At 44.9% G+C, this 18,183-nt stretch overlaps 1 protein-coding gene across 1 annotated transcript in view; it reads right to left on the bottom strand.

Moving 5' to 3' along the window:
• LOC135526085 (protein quaking-A-like) overlaps nucleotides 1-18,183 on the bottom strand; it is a 79,917-nt gene that overhangs the window by 28,534 nt on the left and 33,200 nt on the right. The window contains 2 exon segments of the mRNA XM_064954177.1: nucleotides 5,995-6,138; nucleotides 14,505-14,621. Of these exon segments, the coding sequence (XP_064810249.1) occupies nucleotides 5,995-6,138; nucleotides 14,505-14,621 (261 nt within the window).

Raw genomic sequence — 18,183 nt, 5'->3', positions numbered from 1 at the left:
TATCCCAGACGCTTCCCTTCAAGCTCAAAGACACTGAACAATGCAGTGCAATGTGCTAACAAGTGTAGCCCATTTCTCTCTTAATACCATACAAGTAGGTAGGGCAGCGAGGGTTGCCTACAGTTGCACCGACTTTGAGGTATGATAAATAAATGACATACTAGCAAACATTTCTTTATGGGAAAATTATCTGTGGTGTGCTAAGCTATGAAGAGAAGCCCTTCAAATAGACACCAGCGGTTTGGGGAGCCAATGAGGATTAATTAGACCCATAACAATGTCCAGCAGACAGCTCTGTCAATCACTCAACCCGCCGCCTGTGCCAGTGTCTCCTTGGCTTCCATCATCTGCCAACCCTTCCTTTCCAGTAAAAGAGGATCTACAATAGATCTAAATGAGTTGCCTGTCAACCAACACAGTAAACACCACTACTGCTGTTTGCGAGTGGCTAAGGGGAAGGGGTGTTGGTTTGTACTGTATGATGGGGTTGATGGCACAGAGGACAGAAGAAAAAAAGAAGAAAAGTTTCCCGCAACGTATCAGGTTATTAACAGATGTTACTATTACTGTGCTGGAAAGAATCCGAGACGCTACCTATTCTCTCCCTCCATCTCGGTCTCTGGAATATTCAGACCAACATGGGCTCCTGGATTCAATTAGCAAGAAGTCGTTTAGACTCATCTCCCACAGCCATCGTTACTACCGGAGATTAACCAAGTGTGTTGCCAGTGGCACCAAAGTAATCGACACGGGGCTTTGGCCTTTGCCGCAGTTAGACTCACGCAATATTCAAAAAAGCCCAGGGACCATCTTCAGTTGGGCGATGGCCACACTGACAGCCGTGGCCATTTCTGAACATACAACAAAACAGAAACAGGAAAATGACACTACGCCACCCCTACCTATGCTGTATTAAACATGAAGGTCCTGCTGAAAGAAACATCAGAAACTGTGTGTGTGTGTGGGGGGGTGTAACTAAAATAGACCATTGTAGTCAAAAATCACCAGTCTAGAAATAGACAAGCTCAGCTTTAGCCCAAAAATGTGTAAACCTACGAATCATTGCCGTCCCTGAGCGGTAAGAAAATAACCTCTGCTAATATCCAATACTGGGGAGCTGATTTTCCATGGGACATTACGTGCGTGGGTCTTACCATGGGAGGCAGATGGCCAGAGTGCTGGGGGACCGGGAGAAACATTAATTGATCGTCACGGTCGGGCATCTGAGCAGACGATTTGAGAGCGAAGCCTCCAGTCTTTTACAGCGAGGGTACAGCGAGGAGAGGGTCGTTAAGGGGCTGAGCGCCATCCATCAATTAAGCAAACAAATATAACAGTCAAGTAAAGCAAACTGATAAAATTAGGCCATTACATGGCAGTAGCTTAATGTGAATGCATGCATTCTTCTGTACTGCCCTCCAATTCAAACCATAGCTTTTCAATGTGGTTCAAGTCCAGAGACCGAGATTACCATTGCAAAATGCTAATTTTGCAGTCAATTAACAATTTCTTTGTGGATTTTGATGTCCTCTGGGTTATTTTCTTGCTGGAAAATCCACATGCGGCCAACTGTCAGCCTCCTGGGCTGGCACAAGTTTAGCACATCCGGTCGGAGTGCAGAGGCATCTGCGGTCCTGCCCTCGATTGCGCTCTGAACCCTCAGCAGATACAACCTCGTATTGGCATCTCGCTATAAATCTAATCTTTAACCTGAACACGAGTTGGCAGCCAGCGGGCGACAATGTTTAAAGACCCCTCCGCAAGAAAACACCATGGCCAATAAATTCTGCACAATGCATTCGTATAAAAACAAAACCTGTGTAAGTGCAACCCAATTAGAATGCATTGGATTGCAGGCCCTGTGTTTAACCTGCTGAGGACCGATCTGAAAAGGCGCTGCATCTGCATTGGCCGTGCAGCATTTGCGGTGATACCTCTGCAGAAATCAGCTGTCGCCAAGGGAGGAAATTTGTGTTTATACAGGACCTCCCACCCTCAACCGTCGCTCGGTGAGGCGGAAACGGAGCACGAGTCGGCCTCTGCAGTTGAGTCACACCCTCCATATAAAGCCACCGACCACATTTCTGGATCAAGCTAAAAAAAAAAAAAAAAATTGGCTTTAGGTTCTCTCTCAGCGAATGGAGAATCTGTTTCTCTGATCTCTTTTGGGCAACAGTGCTTTGATCATCCCCTGCCCGCTTTTAGGTACTCACCCCAACCTTCATCCCGAGTGCCAATTAATCTATTCCTCGGTCACTGGGGCAGGAGGATCACAGTGAATCTAACCAGGTAGCCTTCGACTAGGGTGGCACACAGGACTAGCGCTGAAGCTCTGCAGGGTTAGCAAGTGCAGCAGGCAGTGTTTATGGCCTTATACCCAGTAGTCATGACATGAAAGCAAGGCTCTGTGGCACTTCAGCATCAATATGGGGTGGAGGGGAGAGACGGGGGGGGGGGGGGGGGGCTGGATCAGTGGTATAAATCCACACTTGAAAGAGCAGCTCAATGAAGCTCCACCTCCCATCGTTTGTAGTCTCATCTCCTCAGAGTTTGCAGGATGTTGAAAAGTTCTCAGGATCAGGGAGCTGCCGCAAGGCAGAATCACTGAACCTTTGCCACTTCCCATCAGCACCCTCTCCTTGCCATTAGGCAAGGTATCTGGCGCGTGGGGTGGTCTAGAGACAAGGGACGGGGTCATAAGAGACATACACCCGTAACACCTTTTCAATATCAGCCAACTAGAAGTGGGGTTTGGATATCATTTAAATGTAAAACTACCATAAAAAAAATATATAGCATACATTTCACCACTAACAAGACAAGGCTAAAATAGCTATTGGCTCAAGGTCAAACTGACAACTGTGGTCTGCGTCTCATCCTTCTGTCAGGACAAGGACCCCAGGCCGGCCTGATGTGGAGCGAAAAGCTTTTCCTTAAAGGAGGACGTCAAAAAGATTGTGACCCCATTTGTTTCCCAAGCGATTTAATAAAGACAATTTCACACTGTCAAATGTGGAGAAGTTGCCGTTCATTAAAAAGTGAGTCGCAGGATTGAGATTGCCATAGCTTTAATCCAATTAAGGGTAGCACGATAAAGGGAATTTACTGCCAGCCAAGGCTGCCCACCCACCCACAGTAACAATGACAACACTAGAGAGGAGGAGAGCGCGAGCCCCTGGGAGACTTCATGGGGAGATAAACCCCAATGAGCCTGGGAAGCCAGAAGGGGCTATAAAACCTGCTACTAGAACTTTGCTCGCTTACACATGAGAGCATAACGTAGGATACATTTCTGTAGAATCATATTTCTGGTGACACTCTGCTAGACTATAAGCGTGGCTCTTCGCAGCTGATGACTTCAGAGGGGAAGTTAGGGGTGAGCAGCGCATGCAGGTGTTTATTAATCTGCCTCAAACTTTGGCTGACCGTGACTTATGCTGAATCACCCATATCACAGTTAGTGCCATCACTCGCCGCAATATCCTCTGGTGGCGTATGCTGGGGAGAGAGGTTTAAAAGCCCCTTCGAAACAGAAACAACTGGAGGATAAAGGATTAATCTCAAAACAAGGGAGAAAGTTATTGAGCCGAGGCTTTATTCGCTGTTGCCATTTTGGACTGAAGCGATTCAAGTGATGCCAGGGCTCTGGTAGAGAGTGCAATCAAACTGCACCAGAGGGCCCCTGCGTGGTGGCGTGTCCATCCTCTGAAATAAACCAGATTACGATTGAGCAGGCCAGGCCTTCTCAGCCTTGGCCCAGTTTCAGGGGGTCAGCGCCCCAGCCACCTCGCCTCCTGACCAGGGGGAAATCGGGAGGTGCAGCTGTCCGGCCGGTCTGTTCACCGCAGGCAACCAGGCACTGCGGCCACGCAGTCCCCACCTCCCTGACGGCCATCTCCGGACACATGGGAGGAAGTGAACACGGGGAAATATGGTGCTCACACTCACAGGTCACTTTCTGTTGTCTGTTTTTACTACTGGTTTGAGATTAAGTGACACGCCTTGTTCTAGTCATATCCAGGCAAACCGGCTATAAAAGACACGCTTCAGTTTGTTCTAAGTTAATGTTTACAGCTACCTCATTGTAATACAGACCATACATACAATGAACACAAATATAAAAAAGCAACATGTAAAGTGGTTGTCCCATGTTTCATGAGGGGGAAGGAAAAAAACGATAGCAGCTTATTTTGCAACAATTTTGCACACAAATTGTTTACATCCCCGCTAGTGAGCATTTCTTCTTTGCCAAGATCATCCATCCACCTGACTCGTGTGGCATATCAAGAGGCTGATTAAACAGCATGATCCTTACAGGTGAACCGTGTGCTGGGGAAGATCGAAGGCCACTAAAATTTGCAATTTTGTCACAACTATGCCACAGATGTCACAAGTTGAGGGAGCGCGCAATTGTTAACCGCAAGAATATCCACCAGAGCTGTTACCTTAGAATTTAAATGTTAATTTCTCTACCATAAGCCACCTCAAGTCATTTTATAGAATTTGGCAGTATTTGGCTTCTCAACCGCAGAGCACGAATAACCACTGCAGCGTAAGACCTCCATATCCGGCTTCTTCACCTGCAGAATCGTCTGAGACCAGCCACACGGACAGCGGCTGAAACTGCGGGTTTGCACAATCGAAGAATTTCTGTACAAACTGTCAGAAACAGTTTCAAGGGAAGCTCATCTGCATGTTCACCAGAGTCTTAACTGGACTGCAGTTCAACATTTGCCCTCCCAAATTGGTTGTTGATCATTGCTAGACAACCATTTTCAGATCTTGCCATAGATTTAAGTCAAAAGTAACTCGGCCACTCAGGAACATTAAGTCTTCTTGGTAAGCAAAACCAGTGTAGATTTGGCCTTGTGTTTTAGGTTATTGTCCTGCTGAAAAGGTGAATTTAACTCCTCCCAGTGTCTGGTGGAAAGCAGACAACTATGTTCTCCTCCCAGATTTTGCCTGTGCTTAGCTTCAATCCGTTTATTTTTTAGCCTGAAGCTCCCTAGTCCTTAAAGATTACAAGCCACCACCACGTTTGAAATGGATATTTGTGATATTCAGTAATGTGATGAATTGCATTTTCTCCAAACATAACACTCTGCGTTGAGGACAAAAAGTTAATTCCTCTGCCACATTTTTTTGCAGTATTACTTTAGTGCCTTGTTGCAAACAGGATGCCCATCTCTATTAGGTTACGATTGCACAGTAACTACAATTTAGTTACCATCCTCAGCTCTAGCAAAGCCAATACATTCTGTAATGTTTTAGCCTCGGTGAAATCCATGCGAGATTGCCTCTCCGGCAACTGAACTGGGAAGGATGCCTGTATCTTTGTGGTGACTTGGTGTATCCAAAGTGTAATTAATAACTTCACCATGATCAAAGGGACATTCAATGTCTGCTTTTCAAATTATTACCCATCTACCAATAGGTGCCCTTCTTTGGGAGGCAATTGGAAAATCTCCTTTGTCTTTGAATCAGTGTTTTAAATTCACTACGCGACTGAGGGACCTTACAATTATCAGTATGTGTGGAGTACAGATATAAGTATTATATCAGGCAGTAATTCAAAAATCATGTTACTCGGTGAGCAATCAGTGTTTGAGTCCATGAAACTTATTAAGCACATTTTCCCTGAACGTATTTATGCTTGCATTGACAAAGCGGTTGAATACTTGACAAGACATTTCAGCTTTTACTTAAAATGTCAACATAATTTTTTTTATCAATTTTGACATTATGGGGTATTGTTTGTAGGCCAGTGGGGGGGGGGGGGAAATATACAAATTTAATCCATAAATTCAGGCTGTAACAACAAAAAGTAGAATAAGTCAAAGGGTGCGAATACTTTCCGTAGGGACTGTATAGACATATGAAAATATATTGCATCCTTTCCCCTTTTGGAGAAAGCTAGGACTATTCAAATCATGTACACACTGACTGTGGGTGGAGGTCAGTCAACTGATTAACCCTCGTGGCAGTACTACTCACCGCGGGTACCAGAAGCTTCTTGACCTCCTCCAAGGCTCTCTTCATCTTGATCTCGGAGCGAGTCTGTGTGTCCTCCACCGTGATCAGGACGTGAAGCTCCTCGTTTAGATGCTCCCAGTTGGGCTTGCCTCTGTTCTGTTCCTCCTGTGAAACAAAGAGAAGAGGGAGAGAAGAGCGACATGAGTGGATGTGACAAGCTCGGTTAGAGCACTGCCGTTTTACATGACATAAAATTTTGCATGCGTTGAAGAAACCGACATGGCGGGACACTAGGCAGCAGCGACATGCCCTTTTTTCCAGGACAACCCCCTTTATTTGATGCCGACGTCCCTGTAGCAATTAATATCCGATGATTATGTACAGTTGAAGTCGGAAGTTTACATACCCCAGTTTCACAATTCGACATTTAATCACAGTAAAGATACCCCATCTTAGGTCAGTTAGGATCACCACTTTATTTTAAGTTTTGATTTTATTTTGGTTGAAAGATGAGTTAATGACTCCAATCTAAAGTGTATGTAAACTTCTGACATCAACTGTATGTACACAGCAGGAGTTAATCTGACCAACCTACCCAAAAGGAGACCTACCGTGCTATCAAACAAAAAAATAACATGGTTTTAACAAAGGGCCCGAGAGAGCCATTTTACCCCTCTCCGAAAGGGGGCCGCTAAGCACTTTGAGGTGCTAAATTGAGACGCTGGTGAGCTTAGAAATGTCAGAATGGCCTTTATTCAAAAACCGCCGATCAAGTCGCGAGGAGACCTTCAACACGGCTAAATAGAGGGCCATTTTAAAGTGCACACAATGGGGCCCAGTATGACTGGCGAGGCCGAGTGGGGAAATGGAATAGGTCAATTCAAAATGTAAGTCTTCAGACCTGGCTCAAAACCCCCGCACACCTAGCATTTTGAGAGAAGGGAGAGTGGAATATGTCGGAGTAAAATGCAAGGCTCTCCATTCTGACACGCTCTCCCCCATTACCTGGCTTCTTTTGAGACGTTTTCCGACAGCACTGCACCGCACGGAGGGCTCTTAAAAGCTTTGGGTCACACCACCATGGCAGCTTACTGTCGTGTGTGCTTATATGTAGACGTGTCTGAGCTCACCATTTCCTCTGTGGCTATGAATTGAGGTTCACAATTCGATTCAAACAAAGACTAGACTAACCTCAAACCGCAGACAATAGAGCCTCAGTAGGAATATGAAACACTATAGCTTCAAATCATGTTATGACAAAAGCAGCAGCAGTCTTAAGCTCTCAGAGAACCATCTCTCCCCGAGCTCTATCATGACAACACATGTCAGCATTAAAACACCACCGCCAAATCTCCAAGGCATTTAGGTCACGGTACAAGGAAAAGGGAAAAATCTAGCTTCCAGCTTTGCTTTTCTCTGACTAAAAGCTTAAATTAGGCAGTGTGTTTTAATGCTGTGTCGTCAGTTTCCCCCCTCCAACACACACGTTACGTTTTCCCTGGTGCTCCTCCGATCACTGCTCATTTGTGAACTAGGCATGGTAATTGAGGTGTCTAATTGCTACCCATGCATTGTGAGGCACTGCAGGAGGTCCACCTGACACTTACTAAGATGGGGCTCGGCGCGCGCCGTGCCAAGCCAGAGTCGAGTGGCTTGCCGCCGCTTGCCCGCCTCCTCTGCCGAGAGAGACGTTGCCATGACTTTCCCACACAATCTTTTGTCTCTCAAACAAACAGTGGGAAAATTAAGTTTATATTCCTCTCGTGTCCTTCAATTTCACAAGAGAAGAAGGGCATAGTTTTAACAGGCAGTGGCCAAAATTATTTCACAATGGGCTGTTTACTTGTGGCCTATTTTGCAGGCAGCGTGGAGGTGAGTGAAGAGTTTGTGGAGAAACAGACAGGAGCTAACTGTCAGTTGAACCGCCACAACCTCCTCAGAACACCCTGTGGAACTGCACCTGCCACAAACATAATCACCCATTTCTGAGCACTGGTCATTTTGAGGAGCGTGTGTGTGACTGTGGCAGAGAGGAGATGGTGAGCAAGTGAACACTACACAGAGAGACAGCCAGAGAGAGCTCCAGTACCGTGGGGATTCACAGTCACACCTCAGGAAGGGCGGAAGCAAGGAAGGCTGGGAGCGGTGCGGAGTGCCACTCTCCCACTGTGGCTTGCTCTGAACAAGGTCACAGTGTCCTCAAGAGGAAAAAGTGACAGCATGACAAACGGGGGAGGAAGAGTGGTGGGACGGAGGGGGCAGGGCATGTTGGGAAGGCCTTGAAAGGTGACTATGTTTACTGACATCGGAAACCGGCTGAGAGAACGGCCAAGTAATCGAGTTGGCCAAAATATTAATGTTAAAAGGGAATGAAAAAAACAATTACTTGCTTGTGTGGTGCCCCGAACCTCAAGCTTAGCGGGGCTAAGCTTGAACTCAATAAATCCTCGACCAAGGTTATACTCTCAACACTGAAAACGCCACATGGAAAAAAGGCCACAGAAATAGCTGACCATATGTCCAGTGTAATTCGACCTGCCCCTTCTTGTTTGTTATATTGGAAGAGGAAAGTTCCACAGCCCTCGACAGGGGTAGCTCGCGTGGTCAGCTGGTGCTAGAGTTAAATCGGGGCGAGTCTACAATTACTATTTATATCAACACTGTGCCAGAATGCACATTTCACTGCTAAGCGACTGTCTCAAACCAGCTGTCCCTCTCTCGCCCAGTCCCCAAGGGCTCCTCGATGGCACCTCTTAGCCATAGGGTGGATGCACTTCAGTCGCAAATGCCACCGGGCCAAAAGGGACTTGGAAACAGGGGGCAAGACAGAAGAAAGTAAGGCTAGCTATGCCTGGAACAAATGAGTTGGGTTGTTCCACGAAATGGGATATTACATTTTAAGTACAAATTGTGCACCAATACTGAATTTTAAAAGTCTGTTAAATAAAATGACATTTAATATAGACCACATGGAGAATTCTATAAACTTTTTTTATATGAATAAAGGCTTAGTAAGTGCCAACTTTCTGCATTTTGTCATCCCTCTCACTTCTAGGTCATTTTCACCCATTTAATCCCAACATTTCTTCAAGTTTCACCACCATTTAGTGTTGTGCTGTATACTGAAACTTCTTCCGATACTCGAGCATGAAAAACTGCTTGGTACAAGAATGCGTGTCTCAAAGATCAAGTCTCAGCCCAGCCGATGTCCCCCTTTATAGCATGAGTGGACCGTGCCCGCCTCACTTAGCCTGCACGGGGAGCCTGGGTCTGGGCTGCATCATGTTCACTCCCCATTCATGCTGAACGTGTTAAAACACTAATAATGAGACATGGCATGTAGAATCTGCTCGCTAAACAAAATATCCATACAGGCTAGAACACTAAATGTAAGAAGGTACCAGTAGCTTCCAGATTTGTATGCCACCTTTTCCATGCTCGCTTACAGCTGAAGCTTGATTCAATTCACTACCCTAGAACTTTGTTAAAGAAACAAAATTAATGCAGTTTTGGTGACCGTCTCACGTCTCTCCCCTCAGCGAACTTTGCTCATGTACTACATCCTTACTGGTTAACTTCTTTGGGATAGAGGGCAGTATTTATCACGCCCGGATGAAAAGCGTGCCCAGAGTAAACTGCCTGTTACTCGGGCCCAGAAGCTGGGACATGCATATTATTAAAATATTTGGATAGAAAACTCTGAAGTTTCTAAAACTGGTTGAATAATGTCTGAGTATAAGATAAATCATATGGCAGGTGAAAACATGAGAAAAATCCAACCAGGAAGTGGGAAATCTGAGGTTTGTAGTTTAAGTGATTGCCTATAAAATATACAGTGTGAATGGGGTCAGATTGCACTTCATATGGCTTCCACTAGATGTCAACAGTCTTTAGAACATTGTTTCAGGCTTCTATTGTGAAGGGGGGGCCGAACAATACCAGTCACGGTAGATGCCTCAGCTGAAAGCCTTTAGTTGACCGCGTGCGGCCGTGAGCTCCGTTCCCGTTCCTTTCTAAACAAAGGAATTGTCCGGTTGGAATATTGAAGGTTTGATAAAAACATCCCAAAGTTTGATTATATACATTGTTTGACATGTTTCCACAAACTGTGCTGGAACTATTTTGACTTTGTCTGGACTTAGTGCATGTGGATTGGTGAACGAAACACGCAAACAAAAAGTAGGTATTTGGACATAAATATGGACTTTAATCGAACAAAACATTTGTGGAACTGGGATTCCATTCCGATGAAGATCAAAGGTAAGTGAATATTTATAATGCTATTTCTGACTTTTGTTTACTCCACAACATGGCGGGTATCTGTATGGCTTGTTTTGGTGGCTGAGCGCTGTACTCAGATTAATAGCATGGTGTGCTTTTGCCGTAAAGCTTTCTTGAAATCCGACAAAGCAGTTGCATTAAGGAGAAGTTTCTTTAACTTCTTGGTGACAGGGGGCAGTATTTTCCCATCCGGATGAAATGCACGCCCAAATTCAACTGCCTGCTTCTCATTCCCAGAAGATTACGATTTTGTATTTCGCTCTGCAATTCCACTGGATGTTGTCGTAGGCGAGGTCAGTACAGGTGCATCAAAGCTGGGACCGAGAGACTGAAAAACAGCTTCCATCTCACGGCCATCAGACTGTTAAACAGCAACCACTAACATTGAGTGGCTGCTGCCAACACACTGACACTGACTCAACTCCAGCCACTTTAATAATGGGAATTGATGGGAAATGTAAAATATATCACTAGCCACTTTAAACAATGCTACCTAATATAATGTTTACATACCCTACATTATTCATCTCATATGTATACGTATATACTGTACTCTATATCATCGGCTGCATCTTTACGTAATACATGTATCACTAGCCACTTTAACTATGCCACTTTGTTTACATACTCATCTCATATGTATATACTGTACTCAATACCATCTACTGTATCTTGCCTATGCTGCTCTGTACCATCACTCATTCATATATCTTTATGTACATATTCTTTATCCCCCTTATACACACAAGTGTAAGACAGTAGTTTTGGAATTGTTAGCGAGATTACTTGTTGGTTATTACTGCATTGTCGGAACTAGAAGCACAAGCATTTCGCTACACTCGCATTAACATCTGCTAACCATGTGTATGTGACAAATAAAATTTGATTTGAGGTGTCCCGCTAGCGGTTCATGCGCCCTAACAGGTTTAAGGAGCCCTCTTAAATACCTGTCAAAAGGGGAACTAAGTTGAAGCACTTATAAATTATATCACAGTCCCAACTGCTTTTGCCATGTCCAAGTACTTTGAATTCCACCTCCATCTTTTCCAAGATGGACATTTCTCCACAGTTCCTAAAGCACTAGAAGGAACTGCAGTCTAAAAGCTCTCATACAAGCTTCATAAAGCATGAGCAAGCATTGGTTGAATCAAGATGTATCTGGGAAGAGTCACCTCAAAGTCTGTACAACAATCCAAGTGTGCTTGCAGTGCCAAATGTCCAATCATATCAATTGCCAACCCAGGCGTTGAAATTCTGCCAATGAAATTCTGGGCATTGCACTGACGTTTTTCCCAACTTCGAACTCAATAGCATTCTGCTGAGAATTGCAACACCTCCTACAAAAAGGCCATTGCAGTGAGCCGCATCTGAAGACATGGTTAAAGGCAATTACAAACGAAACACCTGAAATTTTATTTTGAACACAAAGTTGGTATTTTCACAACCACCTTCAAAAAAGGCACAGTTCTTCAGGAGTTGGGTTGTGATCATAGTAGCGTGAACACATTGTCTCCAGTGGTTGATGTCTCCGGCGCATAAGATCTTTTTTTCACTGTGTTTGCAGAGGTCCCCCGTGATTTAGGCCTTGTTTGATCAGAGGACAGAGCGTCGCCCGAGGGACAGGTTATTATCCTGTGTCTCCCCTGTCTGCACTGCCACATCAAGGCTCAGAGACATGGAGGTGGGGGGGGGGACGACAGGGTTGTGACTTAAGACGGCTGACAGAGGCGTCTCATTATTGTGAATGGGCGATAAACTTTGCATTGCCTTTTTAAAAGGTTTGAGCTATCAAGTGCACAATTACCCAATCTGTACAATTTCTAACATCAGAGGCCTGTGTGTTTGGACCGAACAGAGTGGAAGTCAATATGCATGGAGCTCAGAATTTTGGATAGTTGGTGCACATGTCTAATTGACTTTAGTGGTATTTATGTGGTATTGTAGTGGTTGTCATTTGAACAACTTTAAATAGATGTTGACCTATGTGCATAGGCATCCACCAGAACCGGAGTTTCTTGAATAAGCCCCAGCGACAACCTGCCACCTCAAACAGCCCAGCGGCATCTCTGGGGCTCCAGTCTCCTGCATCCATGGCTCAATTTCTTTCACATTAACACACACACACACACACACACAGCTCTGTCACATACTGCCCCCCATTGCTCCAGCCACTGGTGGGCTGGGCCTGCCCCTGGAGGAAGCTGCAAACTGAATTATTGAGAGCTGAAAATGGCAGAGGTAATGGCTCCTGAATAAACAGACTGCATTATCCCCTGCTGCCTCTGTTTCCAGGGAAGTTTGGGAGAACACAGGGCAGTTCAGGGAGGGGATACTACAGCTGGCTGACAGAGGGAAGGTGTCCTTGGTTATGAGGGAAGAATGCTCTCCCGTGTGGTACTGTTAGTGGTAGTGCTAGGGGTGACAAGAGATGGAGATGGTCTAATTAATTTAAACACTTATTATCAGGTAAGTTGATTGAAAACACATTCATATAGTTAAACCAAGGGGAAGTGTTGCCTTCTCTGCCTCACATACCTACTACCCCATCCCCACCCGTGTGAGCCCCAGTCAATTTTTACCTCTGAAATTGTCCATTTCTGGGGGACAGAAATAAAATCAAACTTACGAGGTATAATCTATATTAATATTTTGTTACTCCATTTTATATTACACTCTTAAAAGCATCACCCTTGTCTTTTCCAGAAACATATTTATTAGAGGCAGTTAAAACTGCTGGTCGTTTATAGGCCTGTAATTGCAGCGAGCATCACAGGTCTCAGGGCCATAGAAAGACAAATGAAGTGAGATAAGGTTTGATGACCCATGGTAGCTTAAGATTATAAAAGTAATCAGATGAGCTGCGAGGAGCAGTCATCTAAATGAGGTGTGCGTTGGCATTTGCGTGTAAAACCTCTAATGCACAAATCGAATTCTGAAAAAAGATCAGAATTAGCACACAAAAACTAACCAGCGCTGTGATAATGAACAGACGCCAAGGGAGATTAAAATAAATGGAAAACAAGCCAAGAATGAGGGGGGTGTTAAAGAAAGATGCAAGTTAACCACCCCTAGAGCTGTAAACTGGAGCTTCTAGGAGTGAGGCTCCAGTGGGAATCCTTGTGCATTCTCCCTTTGTTGCTTTCTGCTGCTGCCCCTCTTCTAGCGAAGCGGCAGAGCCCCGAGGCAGGCAAGGGGGGGGGGTTCCTTTGTGGAGGGGATAAAGGACACTTCTCCCACCTTACTTATGCAAATGCATGTAATGTAGCACTGCTGCCTAACAAATTAACTACACTGAGGTGGCAGATGAAGAGCGGGGGGAAAGGAACCAAACCAGCCAAAAGAACACATCTGGCTACAAAATAATGTGCTGTTGCATTGTCAATGTTGTGAAAGGTGTCATAGAAATGTTTGGTATTTGCTTTCAAAATATCTCAGAAAAGTCTCAGACTATAAGGAGGTAGCTAAGTCAAGTCACGTATGAAAAGTGAAGAATTCCACAGTGGTTATATCAAAACTAAGTAGTAACCGTGAGATCAGTCTAACGTTGTGTTTGACCCCTCTAGTTGGGTTGCCGCCATATAGCCATGATATAGCAGATCAACTATATTCAGGCGAGGGCCAAATTCGCAAGTGGATGATCAGGGGGCAGAAACAAAACAGATATATTTGACAAATATTTTTAAACCTTGCTTACATTTGTTTACGGTCACCTCTTGTGCGCAGGAATACTTTAGAACAGATTTCCACAACAAAGCCAATTTACTGGTGTTTTTACAGTCTTAAGTCCAACAAATTAAAAAATATGATTTTGTTTGTCAGAAAACTTGCGGGAGGTGGGTAAATAAAATCAGTTGGGCAAACCTGGTTTTTGAGAAGAGGACACATGACGTTGGTGCCCTTTCAGAAATCCAAACAGCTCTGAACCACACCATGGCCAAGCCCAGAATAGACCCAGCACTTTGCCCGGGCCTACCCTCGTCACTTTAGAGGGCACTTTCAATCGAGAAGCCTTTCCATAACCTAGAGTCAAGTATCTTTTACGCTTTATGTAGGCTGTATCGTTAGCTTGAGGGCTATAGCTTAAAATTACTGGGGGGGCATGGCTAACCACCGCACGCGTTGAGTAACTAATCAAAATCGCTGTTCTACAACAAGCCGGTTGGAAGTGAGTCTTAAATCCGAGTCTGTTCTTGCAAAAAAAAAAGTTAAGTGGGGAAAGGGGGGGAGCAAATAAACCAATGAGAGCTCACCTTCTTTCTGTCTCTCATGGAGCTCTTTCCTCGCACCATGATTTTGCATCCAGTTTCTGCTTCCAGTTGTTTGGCGGTGAGTCCGCGAGGCCCCAGGATTCTGCCCACAAAGTTGTACTGCAGAGAGGGGGAAGAAAAAACGTTACAGGTACAAAGAGTATTTCACATTTAGACTGCAGTGTAGATAATCACTTGCGCACTATAAATCATGTGTCATGTGACAGCCTACTTATCTGAAATCATGTGATACTTAGGACTCATAGGCCGCAGAGTAAAAATGTTTTACCCCCTCAGCCCTTGCACTATCCACTTTCCCTTGGGGGAATCCCTGTCGAAAACGGTGCAGTTTTCTTGGCATCTTAAGTGGAGGTTCAATTCACCAATGTTGCCCCCCTCAGCCCACAATTACGCTTAAAGGAGCGAACAACTTGTCACTTGCGGGGCAGATATGACCCACAATTCAATGCAAACTGTAGTGACATGTCAAACACAGGGCTGCATTTTCAGCATGTCAGAAAAGTATGAAGCTAGCTTCCTAAACAAAAAATTAAAATCTACAGATTTTAGCATTGGCAAATTGGCTTAGTCTCGTAGTGAAGAGCCTATACAACATTGCTAGGTTCATAAACATTTTTTGCAATAAATCACCAAACTATCAAGCTAACTGACAGGAGTGCTAGCTAGATACTTTAGCTTACTAGGTACATTAATAGCTTTTGGTTGGTTGTTTTTAAGCTCAGATTCAAGATTTCCACCAAGGACGTTTCCTCTCCGATCACTCCCCCTCGCTCGGGCAAGGATGTGACTATGTAAAACGTCATTCATGGGCTGAGGGTTTATGGCCAAGGGTCATCTACTTTCGAGTTGGAAACGCAGACAGAATTGTTCAAACCTTCATTTAATAAGCTTCAGTCAATCTCTTTTGCTCTGCTCTTCCAGAGCACTCAACATGTGATATCAGTTCATTGCTACCATGACAGCAGTTTCCAGACAACAAGTAAACAGTGTGACCATAAGGGGCCCCTTCTTTTCCTGGCCTAATATAAAAACTGAATAAATTCAAGAGCACAGGTACAAGTCTTACGTTCCCGATGGTGCGCCCTGCTGCCTCGCAAATATTACGGAACCACACTGGGCTCGCCAGAAAGCAGGCTGAAAATGAATTATTTGAGGGGAAAATAGAAATGAAACTACTTTCAGGGAATTAGGGGGGGGGGGTGAAGGCTCTGCTCGACAATTTTCTTATCGAGGCCCTTTCACTCGTGAGTGGCTTTGCGGCTTTGTACCAAAGGGAGCGTATTTACAGACGTAATCCTCTCCACTTGAAACTGGTTTCCACTAGGATAAAGGAACAATGTCAAAAATAATCCACAACAATTTTTTGCCGAAACAAAAACAGAATGGGTAGAGCAGGCAAGACAGTTGAAAAGGTAAACAAACTGGGCATGTTTACCACATGCAGTGCTAAGCTGAGAAAGTGACGGGTATGAGATCCATAACTCTATTCATAGGGGCATTTATCAAACAAAAGTCCTAGATCTGTTCAATGGTCCTATCAGCACTAAGTTATGGTTGGCACAATTTTATTAGGTATGAAATCCATGCTTACTAATTCCTAAAATCAAATGAAGTCCACAAGGCCAGCATTGTGCACATACGAGAGACATGTTGTAGTCATTCTAGGAGTTGCTTACTAACAAAGGCCCAACCTTTCCTTACCAGACCCTTTGCTTCCCTGTGGATTACGTTACTGTGGAGCTGACGAAGACAAGCGGGCAGGCTAGGCCAAAGTCTGTTTGTCAACTCTAGTCACTAGACTGGTGGGGGTGGTGACGGCAGGGCACCGGTTCTCCTGCTCCCTCTAGTCACCCAGTAAAGAATATAGCGATAGACTCTGGCTGTGTTCCGATCCCCCTGCCCCTTTAGGCAGCGGAGGAGCGAAATGTCGGTCTGCATCACGCGGGAAGCAGAAGGCGACAAGAGGACTAGCACCCAGGCACAGCCTCGACCCACGGTCGACCACCAACGGCCTTCCGCCATCAGTCTAGCATCAGGAGCACACGCTCATAGACAAGAGGCGACAGGACCAAGGTCCCTGGGTGAAGCATAACCTTTAAAAGCTAGCTAGTGCGCCCAAGCTTACTCTGTCATAAGATAAGAAAATAACTAGAGCTAATGTCTTTGACAGTGCACACTGCATGATAATTCACACCGCCTGTCAGCATGGCTATGGATATTTAAGGTCAGACGAGCTCTGTGTTTATCAAACCCCAGCCAGTGACACAAATAATGCTTGCGTGGTATACTATAAATTACTGGCCAATTACTCTGCTATATGTTTATTTGAAGACATAGCCAGAGAAACCCACACGAGCAGCTCTAATCCCCATGTGAGGAGAGTCGGTTATGAAAGGAGTTCCTATACTGATAGGAAATATCCTTTTTGCCATGGATCGCTCTGCAACTGCTCTCAAGATAGAAGTGAATTCTCCCTTGCTATGAATATGTTGATGCTGATTCTACATGACAGAGCAGGGGCTTGCTGGAAAGTGGCGGAATTGCTCACTTTGAATACTGGGACAAGACAGAAATTACCACAAGGGGCAGGGCAGGTCCCAGCCAAAGTTGAGCCAGTTTATCTAATGGCTTTAAAAAATAAAATAGACACCCCTTTGACATGCATGATAAGTGGTTCAAGGACATAGGGTTGTGGAGGGGGTTGGGGGACAGATCTATTCTTGAGGGATGGGGTCTTTTCAGTATCCCCCCAGCAGCAGCCATGTTTGGTGATGGCAACCGTTGTGACCGAGAAAGGAGGGAGCAGGCGTCTGGCCAAGCTGTTAACGCACCCTCCACTCCAGGTAAATTCAGCACTGCACATAAACACAGGGCCACAAACGTCTAGGACAGAAATACGATACGCAGCACATAATTCAACAGCAGCGAGGAAAAAGCAGTGCTTTGACAAACAGGGGACTTGATATCAAAAGTCCACATGTGCAAGAATTGTCCCCATATGGCATTGTAAACAACCCTCTTTTTAAATCACCCCTTATTGCTCATCGTGGAACAGATTCTATGCTGCAGCAAAGATTTGACATTTTCCCCTCAGGTGGTAACATTTAAAAATGTCGTCATTTTGCAGACTTATCCAGAGCGACTTACAATAATGAATGCATACATCTTTATATTGGTCCCCCGTGGGAATCGAACCCATTGCAAGTGCCACGCTCTACCAACTGAGGTAACCACCCTCATAAGCCATTGGAATGTATAAAATACAAAAAGCTAAATGTGTGACCTATCAGAGAGGCGGTTACAGTTCCAAGACCTGCCAGGAAGTCACTAACCGCCCTTCCCTTCTAAAATAAAGCGGTTGTGTTCTAAAATGAGTCAGAGGCTGTGCCAGGAAATCTGTCCATTCTAAACCAAAAGACACATGCGAGTGAGCATGTATGTGGGGGAGGGGGGGGGGTCATGTTGGCTAAAGGTCACGCTACCAGCTTCATCCCCCTGTCCGCTTGAATTATGAGAAAGGGGCACTTAACTCTGGTGAAGGTTTGGTGGCATGTAAGGAACGTTTGGCTAAACAAGTTAGTATGTGTGCAGGTGTCACGTCATCCCTTTCAACAATCAAACATGGCTGACAACTGGTAGCTATGGCCACAGGGCGGTACTA

The sequence above is a fragment of the Oncorhynchus masou genome, chromosome 32, assembly GCF_036934945.1.
Source record: "Oncorhynchus masou masou isolate Uvic2021 chromosome 32, UVic_Omas_1.1, whole genome shotgun sequence".
In the NCBI taxonomy this organism is placed as follows: domain Eukaryota; kingdom Metazoa; phylum Chordata; class Actinopteri; order Salmoniformes; family Salmonidae; genus Oncorhynchus; species Oncorhynchus masou.
The sequence above is the reverse complement of the archived record's forward strand: the minus strand, read 5'-3'. Positions and strand labels throughout refer to the sequence as shown.